This window comes from Carcharodon carcharias, chromosome 16 (genome assembly GCF_017639515.1).
Source record: "Carcharodon carcharias isolate sCarCar2 chromosome 16, sCarCar2.pri, whole genome shotgun sequence".
Taxonomy (NCBI): Eukaryota; Metazoa; Chordata; class Chondrichthyes; order Lamniformes; family Lamnidae; genus Carcharodon; species Carcharodon carcharias.
The window spans coordinates 59,511,833-59,528,684 of record NC_054482.1 but is presented as its reverse complement, the minus strand read 5'-3'; the positions used below and the strand labels follow the sequence as shown (position 1 = coordinate 59,528,684).

Sequence of the window (16,852 nt, the reverse complement as noted above, 5' to 3'; positions counted from 1 at the left end):
GTTAATGGGGAATTGAAGTTGTCATCACATTTGGATGAGTTCTTCATGAACAGCCCAGACAGAAAAGGGCTGTCTTTGTTGTCTTCCATATTCCTCTTCCACCTCCTCCTGAACTCTTATTTCTCCTGACCTGCTGGCTAAGGCTGCACCTTCATGATGGCGAGGTTATCCTGCTTGCAGCAGATCATGAGAAATCTTGATACCCGCTCTGGAAAGTATTGCAGGGCTCCTTCAGAGTGGTCCCAACAGAGGAAGCATTGTTTCAGCATCCCAATGGTCTCCTCCATCACATTTTGTGTAGCAGCATGCTTTCATTGTATGCATGCTAGGCATGGGTATGGGTTGCGCACCTAAGCCTTTTGGTCAGCATATAGCTCTTTAGTCCAGAAGCCACCATTTGGCTTGCTGTGGTGGTTCAAATGAGCTGGAAAACTGGACAGCTGCAGAATGACAGCAACATGATTGCTGCAAAGATACTGGGCATTGACCTGCATGATTCTTTGTGTGTGGTCACACACCAACTGAACATTGAGGAAATGAAATTCCTTTCAGTTCTGATACAGGACAGAGTTGACATGCAACATCCACAAAGAGACATATGTGCAGTCAATGGCACCCTGCATCATGGGGAAGCCTACCAGCCTAGTGAAGCCATGTACTTGTTCCACCTGCTTCCCTCTGGCAAGAGTGAATATAATATAATTTAGCTCCCAGTGTATGGAGTGCCTCAGTGGCCTCCCTCAATCAACAGTGGATGGCAAACTGCAAGATGTTGCAAATATTTCCAATTCCAGCCTGGAAGCAGCCAGACACAGGGAATGTTATTGTCACAGTCACCTTTACAGCCACTGGCAACGAGGTCCTTGCACTCCTTTGAAGTCGTAGTTGTGGCTGCAGCAGGTGGAACATTACAATGAGGATGTTCTTAAGAAAGCAGATACATCACACACATTATTCCTCGCTGAGGGTCATATAGGAGAATTGTTCTTTGTGCACTCTGGGTGGATATGCTTATAATGACTGTCACTTTAGGATCAGTTCAACTGAGTAGGGATCATGTGATTTGCTCAACCAATGTGTGGCTCGTGCAGGGGAATAAATTCTAGGGAGGGGTTTCCTAGGAAAATATGACTGTATGAGGGGCTGGCTGGATGCAAGCAGCCACAGAAGCACTTGTTTAAATAAAGTTAGTTTTCTTTGACTAAGAAGCCCCACAGAGCATGTTCTACAATGCTGTCCTGCCGACAGCCCTCCTCCCTCATCTAGCAGATTGTCTTGCTCTATGTGCCCTCTGTTCATTCTCCAAGTCTTTCTGTATTCAATGGGGAATGGCTACCAGTTAACACCTGTCAGTGAACAATTGGTTTGTGCAGAAGTCTAGAAGTCAGCAAAAGCTCCTTTAGTACCTGCCATACTAGTCTCTATAGACTTTTGCAACTTTAAACAACTATAGAAAGCACAAAACAATTGTGGAATCAAAGCAGCAGCCAGAAAAAACAACAAGCATCTAACTTGTAAGCAGTTGATGACCTCTTTAAATAATGCTGGTGAAGGGCGCTTTCCTACTGCAGCTGTGCATGGTTAAACGAGGGTGTCAGCTGGAATATTAAGCTTCAAAATGGCACCACTGATGTCAAATCAGTATTGTGTATTGATTGGTGCCATGATCTGCTGCTTTACATACTTCTGGTGACCGATCACCTTGCATGTGTGAATGGCCTCACCAATAAGATATCCAGCACAGCTCGCCTGAAAAGTGTGTGCATGCACCACTGGTGCCATTTTTATCCCTTAACAGCACTTGCAGTGCCTAAACAATGGGTACTACCAATCCCAATATCATACTGTTTGATTATGACAACATTTGTAACATATTGTAATATGCAGTTAGCAACAACCTTAACTTTCCCAGAATCTTCCTCTTCTTCCTTCTTCTCTTCAAACTCAAAGGCGACCTGCATGCGTTGTTGTCTTTGTTCTTCCCACAAAGTTGGGTTGAAGCTATCACTGTCAGAAGGGAAATCTACTGAAAATACACACAAAAAAAATGTTCTGCTATACCATTATAAAAATTGCATAACATAAAGTCCTAAAGCAAAGTGAATTTTTTTCTCATAATTTTTATCCTTTGCTTACTTCCTCTGCTGAAGACATTGGTTCTGGGGGAGATCCACTCAGATAATGTTCCTTTTGTGGCTAATGACTAAGGATGGAATATGACACTGGATGATAGCAGGGACGAGAGTTTCTGCCGGTGTGGGGCAAAGTGGTGCCAGTGTTTCATCCTAAAGCCTTTACCACTGAACCTGGTGGGGTTAATGCTGGAGTGTAACAGCATATGCAATCTCAAAGTGACTGCTAGGATCACACTCTGCAATTTTGGTGGCTCTATTTCCAGGGCTGCTACCATACGACATGATCAGGTCGTGACTGCATTGTTACTTCTGCATCATCTTTGAAACATGGGATGAAAACTATTTTTTTGCTAGAGAGGTTCTTTTCTAAAAAAAAATCCCCTCCAAACTTTCCCCAATTTTCTACTAAAGGTGCTGATTCATGTTGGTGTTTCACTCTACAGGTATTGGTAGTCAACAGGTGTTGGCACTCAACCTAACGGTTATTCTTTACATTTTAGCCTAAAAGTATCAGCAGCTATTTTAGCAAGGAAGGACATCACCTAAATTCAGTTCTGTCATCACCTAGCATCCATCCACCTGTAATTTCCATCAGAGGGTCAGTGGGAAATGTTCAGTAGGAACTCTAGCTTCTTTTTGGTAATGTTTTAGTTAACTTATTAATTCTTGAGAATTAAACTTAAAGTCACAGGGCTCCAAGGACAGAATGTGATTGGATAAAAACCTGGTTTGGAAACAGTTAACTTGTGAGATTATCGGATTGGATGAAAGGGTGGCTGGAGGATGTGTGAATTGAAGCCATGTAGAAATTCAGGCTTTGACCCAATTATTTCTAAATTTACCTCGTTATTGAAACCAACTCTGAGCTTCTCAAAATTGCTCTAAAATAAGAGTAGTAAAACATAGGCCCTGAAAATCAATGTTGTTTTTGAAGAAATGTACAATCAGAACATGCAACTTTTAGGCAGCATAATGTCTCCAAAACAATTTATGCAGTTTTTCTGCCCCAAATATCTTCCCCCCACTCGAGTTATCTTGTGCTTTTTGGTCCTTCTGTGATCCAACAGGGCAGTCCTGAATCAGCAGATTTACACACGATAAAAAGGGGACCAGTGGTGCTGCAGTTCTGAATTTCTTGCTTTTACACTCATGATGCACTTGAGGCAAGCTAACCTGGAGGTTACTCAAATAAAAACCCTGGAAATTTTGAGGGTTTTTCAGTGGGCTCAAGGGAAACAGGAGGGCTCAGCGCAAGAACTGGCTAATTTCCTTCTCTCCTGACCATCAATCTGCACCAAGGCACCTGTTTAGTGCCCAACAACTCACTAACAGCATTTATATGAAGTCTAAAGAAGAATTTAGCTCAGGCCTCAGGTCAGCATGGACTGACAAGCAGAGCAGTCGCTTTGCCAAGTATTATTCAAATGGTGAAAAGCTAGGGACAGTGGAAATCCAAAGAGATTTAGGAGTCCATATGTACACAGATCACTAAAATGTAGTTTTCAGGTGCAAAAAATAATCAAAACAGCTAATGGAATGTTAGCTTTTATAAATAGAGGGTGGAAGTTTTGTGGCACAATAAGTAACTCCCTGCCTCTGAGCCAGAAGCTCTGGGTTCAAGTCCCACACCAATACTTGATGGCCAAGGAAGGTGTGTTCGTAATGCAGCCAAACAAGTTGAGTATCAACTTGTGAGTCCTTCTAACTTACGCCAATGGCAGGCAGTAAGGGCAGGAGAGATTCCTGCTCAGCCATTTCGTGGAAAGAAATTGGAGCCATGACCATCACTATCCATAGCTCCAGGACACAACATGCATGTAAAAGTATATGTTGCCACAGAAACTCCTTTGGGGACCGCTTGGCTCAGTTGGCTAGGTGGCCAATATAGATCAGATTGGTGCCAACAGCACAGGATTCAATCCTCGTTCTGGCTGGGGTGGATTTGGAACCTGCTTCCTTGCCCTGGAGATCACAGTGCTGTGTGTTGGACCTGCCCTTGGACAGAGAAGAAGAAAAAAATAACTAGAGGAATAGAATATAAGGGAGAAGGAAGCTTTGCTGCAGCAATGTAAAGCTGTGATTAGATCACATCTGGAGTAACACGTACAATTCAGGGCATTCCACCTTAGAAAGGATATATTGGCCTTGGAAGGTGTGCAACACAGATTCACCAGAATGGTACCAAGGGTCTAAGAGTTCAATTATGAAGAGAGATTACATAAACTAGGTTTGTATTTTCTGGAATTTAGAAGGTTAAAGAATTATTTTATTGAGGGTTTTAGGATTTTGAAAATAATTGATATGGTTGATGGAGAAAAGCATATTCCATTGGTGGGGATTCTAGGACAAGGGGACATAACCTTAAAAGTAGTTCCAGGTCAGTCATCAGAGAAGTCAGGAAATACTTATTCATGCAATGGTGATATAAGTGTGGAAATATCTCCCACAAAAGCAGTAGTTACTAGCTCAATTAATAATTTTAAATCTGAGATTGATATATTTTTGCTAGACATGGGTATAAAAGGACATGGAACCAAAGCAGGTGGATGGAGTTAAGATAGAGATTGGGCATGATCTTATCGAATGGTGCAACAGATCAAGAGGCTGAATAGCCTACTCTTGTTCATGTATTCCTATTTTCATTGACTTTGCCCCTATTTTAGGTTCATATTGAATTTCTCCCCTATGTCACTGAGCTAGCATCTTTCCTTTTTCCTTCAAAGTTTTTATTGAATTCAGCAAAGTTTATATGCTGTCTTGAACTGTGAAACACTAAAAGTTACATTCTATGGCACTTACAAAACCATATAATGAGGAACTTGCAGCATCTTATACATTGTGTTAAGTCTTCTTTTTGGTTGAAGTGTTAGGCCAGTAGATTCTTTGGCCAATGGGTGAGAGCAAAATTGGAACAGTGTTTAATCACTGCTGATACTGATTTTTTTTTTCTTTTTGATTTGCTGATTTTCATGCATTGTTCCGCATTTTGGCAGTCTGTGACAACTCTAATAAAATTGTCATTTTTCTTATGGATTGCACCTCAGTTGGAAAGGAAAATTGACTTAAAAATCTAGCCCTACATTCTGACCTAATTTGAAAGTGGCAGCGGAGATAGTGGATGCATTGGCTGTAATACTCTAAAATTCCCTGGATTCTGGAAAGGTTCCAGTGGGTTGGAAAAATGCTAATATAACGCCCTTATTCAAAAAGGGGAGGAGGCGGAATTTAGGAAACTATATAGACCAGTTAGTTTAATGTCTGTCATTGGGAAATTTTAGAATCCATTATTAAGAAAGAAGTAATGGGGCACTTGGAAAGTCAAAATGCAATCCATTAGAGTCAGCATGGTTTTATGAAGAGTAAATCGTGTTTGACTAATTTGCTAGAGTTCTTTGAAGATGTGACAAGCAAAGTGAATAATGGGGATCCTGTAGATGTAGTATATCTGGACTTCCAGAAGGCCGTTGATAAGGTGCCGCACAAAAGATTAATACACAAGATAAGATCACATGGAGTTAGGGGTAATATATTAGCTTGGATAGAGGATTGGCTAACCAACAGAAAGCAGAGAGTCAGGATAAATGGGTCTTTTTCTGGATGGCAAGCTGTAACTAGTGGGGTGCCATAGGATTCAGTCCTTGGGCCCCAACTATTTACGATCTATATTAATGACTTGGATTCAGGGATAGGAGGTACTATAGCTAAATTTGCAGATGACACCAAAATAGGTGGGAAAGTAAGTTGCAATGAAGAAATAAGAAATTTACAAATGGATATGGACAGATTAGGTGAATGGGCCAAAATTTGGCAGATGGAGTTTAACGTGGATGAGTGTGAGGTTATCCATTTTGGTTGGAAGAATAAAAAGGTGACTTATTATTTAAATGGAAAGAAACTTCAGAATGCTTCAGCGCAGAGGGATCTGGGTGTCCTCGTGCATGAATCGCTGAAAGCTAGTACACAGGTACAGCAGGTAATAAGAAGGCAAATGGAATTTTGGCATTTATTGCTAAAGGGATAGAGTATAAAAATAGGGAAGTGTTGTTGCAACAATACAAGGCATTGGTGAGACTGCACCTGGAGAACTGTGCACAGTTTTGGTCCCCTTACTTGAGGAAGGATGTAGTTGCATTAGAAGTGGTTCAGAGGAGGTTCACTAGGCTGATTCCAGAGATGGGGGACTTGTCTTATGAGGAGAGATTGAACAGTTTAGGTCTATACTCGCTAGAGTTTAGAAGGATGAGAGGAGACCTAACTGAGGTATATAAGATGCTAAAGGGGATACACAAAGTAGGTGTGGAGTAGACGTTTCCCCTTGTGAGGCATTCTAGAATGAGAGGCCATAGTTTTAGGCTAAGGGGTGGTAGATTTAAATCTGAGATGAGGAGGAATTACTTTTCTCAAAGGGTCGTGAATCTGTGGGATTCACTACCTCAGAGTGCAGTGGATGCCTGGACGCTGAATAAATTTACAGAGGAGACAGACATTTTTAATTAGTAATGGGTTGGAAGGTTATGGGGAGAGGGTGGGAAATTGGAGTTGAGGCCGAAATGAGATCAGCCATGATCATATTGAATGGCGGGGCAGGCTCGAGGTCCTGAATTGCTTGCTCCTGCTCCTAGTTCTTATGTTCTTATATTCTCTTCATATGATGAATTATTTTTGTTGTTGGTAATTTAAGAAGCTCAGGAAAAAAAGGAGACAATAAACTATCACCTTACAGAAGGAATAGTGGAACAATCTATTGCTATGCTGTTCAGGTAGGGTAGTCCTGGTTTCAAACCTTAGGTTCAACTCTCATTTGACTTCAAGCTTCTTCCAGGTGAGAAGTTTTGACAACCTGTCCTCAGAAAGACATTGATACAACAAAAAGGGTCTCTAGAAGATTTAATGAATGGTTCTAGGAATTAGAACTTTCTTATGAATAGTGACTCACAGAATTAAAATTATTTCCATTAGGGAAGAGTGCACTGAAAGAGGTCTTAAAAGCAGTGCCAGGCCTCAAGTCTTTAAAGTGCTAATGGCATACAGTAGATATAAGCAGAGTATTCAATTCAAACCAATCACAAAATTAGATGATGTGCATATAAATGTGGCAAGCCTCAAATAGTGGTGGAAATTAGAGATCAGAAGAAATATTTTTCCTTCAAAACATCCTGGGTATGTTTTGTTAAGGGAATGTTGGCTTGCTCCCCTAATGTTTCAGTTGGTAAGTGCATTGTCTAGTGTGGAATTAAACCATATTTAATCGGAAAGTTCCCCCACCTGGGCTAAGTTAGCTGATTTAAACATGGGGCAGCAATGGGGTTTCTATAATTGGACTTCAGTTTCCCTTGAAAAGCAAGGGGGAAATCAGCCAAGGTTTCCACTTCTCTTGAAAGTTGGATGAGGCTAATATTGGGCTTGTTCTTGATGCCCCCACCTGATAACAGCCTGTCAATACTTATTATATAAGCTAATATATTAAAAACAGCTATGTACTTCAGGTCCTGGCAACCAATTGGCACAAATGTGCCATGGTATTAGTTAGTGCCTTGAGAAGACGATAGGAAAATAACTGAGGGGAGGCTGGCTGAATATCTGGTTACAATAATACTAAAGGCTATAAAATAAGTATAGAAACAAATGAAAAGTATTTTATGTAACAATAAAGTTCCAGTCTTGTCGGAGCATGGAAATTTAGGAGTGAAATTGCACATTACTGGGGATGTAAAACATGTGAAATCAAAATAGAGAGATGGCTGTTACAAAACATGCCTAATATTGAGCTCTATTAAAGTCAATGGAACTGAGCATCAGGTGGAGCATATAACAGGTGTGAGAAATAGATGTGTTAAAAAATATTTTTGGGGAATATTGTGTTATTCTGTGGAAAACACTGTGTGTGTTTGTGTGTGTCTATGTATGATATAATTAAGCAGGGCAGAGATTAATAGGAGACAGATTGTCTGGGATGTAAAACATGAAAAGGATAGAGGTGTTAGGTTTGAGATACAAGTAATTAAGTTAAATCTAACATTTATATTTTTAGATAAGTTGAGAGTTTGTTTGTATATCAAAGGGGTGTCAGAGGTAAAAAGAAATATGATTGCATCTTGCAGGAGTTCAATAGGTAAATAGAAGGGGAATTATTATATTTTATTGAACTGAAAGCAAAAACAAGATAGATGGAAGATCTTATATTTGGAAGGGTTTGAGTTTCAAAGAGGTATGAAAACAATGGAACCTAAGATGAAAGGAGGGGAAAAAGGTATTTTCAAAGTTACTGTTGTGCTGAAGATAGCAGTTTTGAACTATTGATGTAGCAGCTGGAGCTGTTTGAGCTATTGAGTTTGGAGCTGTTAGCTCAGGGCTGGGAGGATATGCAGTTTGAGTCAACCATCCAGTTAAGCCAGAAAAGTCTTGGGCTGTAAAAAGCAGTTTTATTCCAAAGTTTGGATTCCACAGCAGAGTGGAAGAGAATTAAGAGGTCATATGGTATGCCTTCATTGAAGCTACAGCAGTTTGTCTTGGGTAATATTACTGGATTTTGTATAGTTAAATACCAATAAGGGAGTGTTGCCTGGAAAGTGCTTACTTCTGGGTCTGACCAATTGGAGAGTCTTTTTGGAGGAAATGTTTTTTACACAATTTACAATTACACAATTTAAGTTTTCTTTTATTCTTGTTAATAAAACTTGTACCTTTAATTTTTAAAATCCCAAAAGTGTACTGGGCCTCTTACTGCTGAGATTGGTACGTCATCTTCTCATTTTCAGAATACAAAAAAAAGGGTATGGCCAAGTTTCCCTCTGGGATTTGGTTTGCACAACAATTAACACCGGCTGTGGTCATAGCACAAGCAACTGATTTAAAACACCAGTTTTGCTGGGAGTGGTGGCTGCTGCTGGTAATAAATTAGGGCCTTCACCAGGAATTGACATTTGATCCCTGGAGAGAGGTAAGTGGGGTGGGATAGGGGTCGTGGGGAGGTGGGTCAGATGCAAAGGCAGGGTTTAGCTCTCAGCGGATCCCCCCATTTCCCGATGCCAGGTACCCCTATCAGGTATTGAGTGCCTGTGAATGAGGGATCCCCTCCCCTGCTACACCCACCCGCCCTGGCAGTGGACTGCTGGCAATCCCAGCAGGGTTTGTGGGTAGCTTTCTGGAAGCACAGGAGACCCATTAAATCTAGGTGTGCTCAGATATAGTTGGTTTTAAGTACTCATTGATGAGCCTAATTGCTTTTCCACCACTAATGGAGGGGGTTCCCCACATCAAACACTCCCTGCCACTCACTAAATGTGGAGCTATTTTCCCGACGCTTGGAGTTGGACGTTCGGCCTCCCAGCCTGCCTGCCATCCTACCTGCTCCAGCGGGCTCCACTAAATTCGCCCACTGTGTCTGGATTGGAATGGAATAAATCGGAGTTAAATAACATATAACATAACATTGAACTAATTATCTCGATTCTCCTTTTCAATCACTTGGGCAAGAGAAGGTTTCATTTTAGGAGATTAAATAAATTAGGGAGAATCCATAACAGTGAAAATCTTATATGCTCTGTCAAAAGGAATGGATTTGTGATAAGTCCACCTGTTCTGCTCTTGACCTTCCAAATAGTGGAGAAAAATCTAGCCCCATACCTTTAGCAAGTACTCTCTCTTTTCCTCTTCATAATAACATTTCTTACCCAGACACATTTTTAAACCTTGACAAAATTCTTAAAATTAAGTAAAGAGAGAGAGGAAATGTGGTGAGGCAAATAATGGAGATAGGACTGCCAGGAAGAAGGAGAAGAAGAAGGCCTAAAAGCAGATGGAAAGATGCTGTGGCAAGAGACTAAAACACAGTGGGATTGCAAGGGGAATGGGTAATTGACAGCAGGAGTTGGAGAAGGGTGATCAACCAGCATTGTGGCAACCGCAAAAGAAATGGGAGAAGCTGGAAAAGGAAGAAGTAGGTGATATTGATGTTGATCACAACTCCCATCTTATTCCTCTTTTTATTCCTCAACAGATCATTCACAATATGTATTGCCTACCAGAGCAATGGGACAGGCAGTCGAAGAAAAGTGAGGTGGACATTGTTAGATTAATTTTCTCCTGAAGTGTAATGCTATAACATGATATTCCACTCAGCTGTCCATTGAGCATTTTATCCAAAATCAATCAGCATACTTGGAAGACCTGGAACATGAATGTTTATTCTGCTTAAGAGTATAGTATTCAACATCCTCCAGGGTTGGGCAGTCTCCAATATATTGTTTTATAGCCACTGATTTCCTTTCTTTCCTGACAGTACTAACTTATTCTGTGGTTTAACTTCAAGGATGGTGGTAGTCTGTGTTACCTTACCACAGTTACCATTCTTCAAGTGTAATCTTGGAAAGTTAATGTTCACATTCTACTCACTATAGGGCAGTACATTACAGCTTGATTTTGCCCTTATCTGACATCTATATATGGGTCACTGGATAGCAGGAATCATGTATAATTTTTCCACTTCTCTGTCAAGGAATGTTGGGGCCAATTGTAGCAATTCCAAACCCACGACTACTACCGTCTAGAAGGAAAAGGGCAGCAAATAGATGGGAATGCACCACCTGGAAGTTCCCCTCCAAGTCACTCACCATCCTGACTTGGAAGTATATCGCCATTCCTTCACTGTCACTGGGTCAAAATCCTGGAACTCCCTTTGTAACAGCACTGTGGTGTACCTATGCCACATGGACAGCAGCGGCTCAAGAAGGCACCACCATCTTCTCAAGGGCAACTAGGGACAGGCAATGAATGCTGGCCCAGCTAACGAAGCCCACATCCCATGAATGAATAGGAAAAAACCCTTGTTGATAACATCTAATTCAGCACACACCATGCATCAATCTAGGTAATCAGTGTAGTTCAGTTCCACATTAGATAGTACACATCGCAGCAGAGCTACCAAAGAGAGCTAAGACTTAATCTACAGTTATATTTTGACATTACCAGACATCAAAATGTACAAGTGAAGCTTCCCTATGAACTACACTTTTATAAGCGGGGTTGAAATAACAAAAAAAAGCCAAGAGACTAGCACAAGTTATGTTTTTACATGTCATAATATATCAACTTGCTAGTTGGTATTATTTGCCATTGCCAGCTTACACACGTAAGTAGAAACACAATCGGGTGAAGAAGATGTCACCTGAAAAATAGCACTGATCTCAGTCCTCTGAGTGAGGAGGAGTCTCACCTTCATCGTTGCGTGGCTGCTGTGGAAACATATAGTTTGTCAACACTCTCTGTTTTGTTTCTGGATGAGATTCAGTTTGCAGAGGGATTAGTGCCTTGGACTAAACCAGAAGGATAAGAACAGACAGGAAATTATATACTAAGTACATTATTTGAATTATCACTATATCACAAGACTATATCACAAGGTAGCATCAGTAGGCTTTCATAGAACCAGAAAATTATGTTTTTATTCTATAATTTAATTCAGGCAATGATTTGATAAAGGAATAAAGCTTTTAAGAATTATTCAAGGGCCTCATATTGGAATTAAAGTCAGGGATACTGCCCAACAGGTCAGGTAGCATCTGTGGAAAGAGAAGGAATATTTCCAGGTCGATGACCTTTCATCAGAATGTTTCTGTTTCTCTACAGATGCTGCCTGACCTGCTGAGTATTTCTAGCATTTTCTGTTTTTATTTCAGATCTACAATGATTTGCTTTTGTTTCAGTTACACCACCCTTATTTAAAGATAAAAACTACCATTTTGTAGGATCTTGTAGGTAAGGGGGGACTACAGCTGATTAACTTTATCATATTGGATAAATCCACCTTAGCACTCAATCAAATTTTCTGTTTCAGTCTACGAGAACATGTGTATCTTACTGTTCCTGAGTTGAGGTTGAAATTATCTCATCACGACTGTGGTGATCCGGCCATCTAGCATGACTGAACCAGACCTCTCGAGACCAACCTGAAATTAGGATTAGGGCTTCATTTAACTAATGTGGATGAGCTGCTGATACCTTCACAGACAGCTCACATTTCTGCAGCATTGGAGTGCAGGAAGTGGATGGGAAGCAGCAGCCAAGGATGGTGTGACTCTATTTTGGGTCTGATATTTTACACCCATCCTTGGAATGTAGGATGTTGATCCCCAAAATTATGCCTTGTTGCACGTGTTTACTCTGTCTGCTTGTGTTAACTGAACATTGATTGACCATGGCTGCCAATGGCGTTTTCCCAATGCACAGCAAATTTCAATGGAGAGGTTTCCTCAATTTTAAAATTTTTCTGATTTTATGGACTCCTCATCTCTAATTACAGCTAAAGGATAATTCACATAACCTTGTAACATGAAACATAAAGATACATAAAGGATGATTCTGCCAATCGGAAGCTCCTCATGGTGAGGAAAGGGTCCCACAGAAAGTACCACTTGGTAAACTTCAGCTCACTCTGGCTGATTTTCCATTTATTGACTTAAATGACAGAAGAATAGGATTGTACACCATGATTATCTGTCCAGCACTTCCTACAAGTGTTGTCCCTGACTAGGAATGGCCACCCCTGGATCAACTCTGTAACATGTGGTGACTGGATTGTATCGAAGGTAAACACACTACTTTTTCAAAGTGGCATCTGTATTCAAATCCAACCTAGACTGAAGGGCTAATAACTTCTTACTTAAGCTTATGGTATATGTTGTTTCATGCTGGTACTAAGAAATGAGACAGCGGAACAAAGATTTCAAAATACAACACAGCAATAATAGAAATGAATGATACACTGCCAATTTACTTTCACTCATCAGCTATCAAGAACATAGGTGGTGGAGTTGGCCATTCGGTCCCTTAAGCCTGTTCTGTCATTCAATTAAAACATGTTTGATCTGTATCTTAACTTCACCTTGGTTCTGTAACCCTTAGGGCAGCATTTTCCCCCCGTCGGGGAGATTGTGTGGGAGCAGGAGTGAGCGGGTGGGTTCCCGACTGGTGCCTCCGGTCGGGGGCAAGCCGCCATTTTACGTGGGCGGGCCAATTAAGGACCGCCCGGTGTGACATGCGCCAGGAAGTGCTATGTGCTCCCCATGTGAGCAGGGGTGGATTCCCTGAGCCGGGAATGCTCCTTCATGCATGCATGCGAAAGAGCGCACAGATCTCCCTAAAGCAAAATGCTGCCTCAGGAAGATCAGTGTTATTTTTAAAAAGATAATAAACGATGTGAAAAATTTTATTGACATGTCCCCTCATGTGACACTGTCACATGTGCTGGAACATGTCAATTACTTTTATTAAAAGTGTAACACAAATTTTAAATCCCTCATGAAACCTTATCCCGCCCGTGGATGAAGATTCATGTTTTCTCTGAAGGGCGCCTGGGCTCTTCGCCTGCCCACCAACCTTAAGGTTGGACGGGCAGCATTCTTAACAACTTTAATTAGTTCAATAGGCCTTTGACAGTTCGGCGGGCGCGCAGCTGATGTGGCTGTGTTGAACTGACAGTCTAAATGATGCGTGGTGACGTCATTTTACACATTGGCGAGTGGGCCCCACCCCTGCTCGCCAAAGGGAGAATTCTGCCCTTAATATCATTGCATAACAAAACTTTATCAATCTTAATTTTGAAATTTTTGATTGACCTAGGGCAGAATTTTTGTCATGGTGTGGAAGCATGTTTCAGTGCACAAATGGCCACATTTAAGGCAGGAATTTTCAGATGGTGGAGTTTCCTGCACCGCCACCTGAGGAGTTGGCAGGGAACACAATCCTGCTGATCATGGCAGCTCTGCAGCCATTTAATGCTCTGAGGAACATTAAATGGCTGGAGATGGGACTTCCGTCCCTTTCTCGGGTGCAAGTCCCGCCTCAGTCAGCTGCTAGCCAATCTGATGAGTCAGCAGCTCTGTAGACTCAGCAGTGCCACTGACAGCAGTGGCCAAGACTGGGACTACAGGCATATTCCCAGAGTCTTGGACCAGGTAAATGCTGGGGGGACTCATGGTAAGGAGAAGAAGTGAGGCCGGGGGCGGGGAAGGGGGAGATGTGGTGTTGGAGGGAGGGGGCTTGGGGTCTTGGTGGAGAGGCCGAGGGGAGGAAGCACCTGCAGGGGGATAGATCTTGGGAGTTGGGTTGCCCAAGATAGAAAGGGTGACCTGTGAGGCTTCCCTCCACCAGTAAACTTCTCCTACCAGCCTCAAAATTGAGGCTTGGTGGGTCCTCAGTTGAATGAGGACAGGAAGCTGCCCCAGGTGTCGCCAGCCCCGCATAAAATTGCAGACAGTTCAGGGGCGGGCAGGAAGGCAGCACGGAGGCCACTTAGGGAATTTTACAGGGCCCACTACCTGCAAGTATGACAGTGGGGGACAGTAAAATTCTGTCCTTAGGTTTTTTTTGGAGGAAATCTGATTTCTTCTGTATTCTCGACCTGCACCATTTTCCTCTGGCCTTTTTGAGGGTCTGGAATGCCCATTGTGCAAAATGCATACTCAATGCCACTGAGTCTGGGTTCCCCGTTCTAAATAGAGGACTGAAATTGGATTTTCTCCTGTACACCATTTTTGTCTGGTAGTACGGGGTTTTGAAAGCCCATTAAAAGCACGCCAGGTTTGAGACTTCATAAAGTAAATGGAAAGCCTGCTGAGGAGTCCAGAACATACTGAAAGGTAAGCATAAAGTGTTTTCACACCATCAAATATCACCATTAGGTGCTGTATTATAATGTAGATCTATTTTGAATGCAATGATTCATCATAGGGGTCAGTCCTTTAAAGATAAGTTGACCCTTACATTGACAAGCCTTGTGTATTTGTTCACGTGCATTACAGAGCTTTTCTAATAGAGAAAGCATATGGTCTGACCTACATGTGACTCTGGAACCACAGCAATGCGGTTGATTCTTAAATTGCCTCTCAAATGGCTTAGCAAGACACCCAATTCATCAAATCACTACAGAAGAGTTGATAAGGAATGAAACCGGATAGACTACCCAGCATTGGGTGGAATCGTCCCAGATTTGCACAAAGTGTGGTAACGGGCGGGATAAAGGATGTTTTATCTGCCAGCCGCAATGGTGGCTTTTCACATCCTATTCCTGGCATGTCCTGGCTCATTAATTATGCATTCATGGGGAACACGCCAGATCACTGGCAGGCAGGTTCGGATTTGCCTGCCACACTGTGACCTCGGTGCTTCCTTGCTCTGGGCGCCATATTTAAAGCGCACCAAAGCGCAGCCTACTTCAGGTCTGCAGACCAGGACTGCTCCAGATGACAGAAGGCCCCAAAAGCAAAGAAGACGGCAGCCCTCAAATTTAGTGATGCCTCTCTGAGGTGGCTGTTGGACACAGCTGAAGGCTGCCGCGATGTCCTCTACCCTGCTCTGGCCGCAGGAGGACAACCAGAGTCACCAATCCGGCTTAGGAGGCAGTGGCAGCGGCAGTCAGCGCCACCGGAGCACAGAAGAGGTCAGCCATCCAGTGCAGGAAGTGGATGAATGCTCTCATCCGTTCCGCCAGGGTAAGTCAACCACCTCATCATTCTCAACTACACACTCACAAACACATCACACGTCCACAGGGATCTCACACCTCAAGGGACAACACCACTAACTCTCACACACACCCTCACATCTCCATCAGGCTCACATCCTCTGGAGATCACATTGTTAATCTGTCCATGGTTCTGCTTGCTACACAAACATTCCATGGAGTGCCATGAGTCCTGGTCACACCCTCTCCATCTGCTTTCATGCAGGAGAAGCCTGCTCACAATAGCAGGGAGAGGGGTGGATGGCCCACATTAGACCCCTCACTCACTTTGAGGAGCATGCCATTGCGCTGACTGGTGAGAATGTGGTCCGTGTCTGCAGTGACGGTGAGGCCGGCGATGAATGCAAGGATCCTGCACCACATCATCCCTCTTTCAACGTAACTGTGAGTGCTCTCTGTCCTGCTTTTTACTGTGCTGCCATGCACTAATTATCTCTGCTTTGGTTCACAGGGAGCCCTGCCAAGAGACTGATGCCCTCAGCCAGCCAGTCCCTCAGCTCCATCCAGGTCCTCACCTCCAGCCAAGAGTACACCTCCTCCATTGAAGACCTGGAATTAAGCAGCCTGGAAGTCCGTCATAGTGCTGACCCACACCCTCCACCAGCGCAAAGGCACACACCTCAGTGAGAAGTAGAGCAGGCTCAGGTTCACAATCTGGTGGTCGCCGCACAGATATGTGTCTGCAGCAGGAGGAGGCAGGTCCAGCCAAGCTCCCCGACTTAGAGGACTGACGGGGAAGAGGCATCTGTGAGGTACTAGTCAGATGACGAGCCTCTGGATTTGGCCTTCTAACTCATTCTGGAGAGTCAGCAGAAGGCGGGGAAACATCACACAGAGCTGTTGGAAGCCCTCAACAAAGTGCCACATGAGTTGGAGGAGTGCGTCTGCCTGCTCTCTGATAAAGTGGTGCCCACTTGTGCGCGCATGGAGATCTCCATGGGGAAGGCGGTGGATGCCATGGAGACCTTATTCCACCACAATGTGGAGATGCACGCAGACCTGCACTCCATCATGGTAACCATGGGTGACTCCCTGCAGTGGCAACGCAAAAGTGAATCGGAGCATCTCGACCTCCCTTCAGGTGCTCCTTCCCCTCAAGGAGTCAGTCTGGGGCCCTCGGGCACCCGAAGGGAGGAACATCAGCAGTTGGACAGCCCTGGGTCATCCACTCAGGAATCTCAGAGGTTGTCCTCTC

At 43.0% G+C, this 16,852-nt stretch overlaps 1 protein-coding gene across 2 annotated transcripts in view; it reads right to left on the bottom strand.

Annotated features, from left to right (window-relative positions):
- Positions 1 to 16,852, bottom strand: part of lrrc7 (leucine rich repeat containing 7) — a 331,680-nt gene that overhangs the window by 117,692 nt on the left and 197,136 nt on the right. For both annotated transcript variants that reach the window (XM_041208419.1, XM_041208420.1), the window contains exons 13-14: positions 11,350 to 11,449; positions 1,899 to 2,023 (exon numbers count right to left, since the gene is read on the bottom strand). In XM_041208419.1, the coding sequence (XP_041064353.1) occupies positions 1,899 to 2,023; positions 11,350 to 11,449 (225 nt within the window). The remainder of the gene's footprint in view (positions 1 to 1,898; positions 2,024 to 11,349; positions 11,450 to 16,852) is intronic.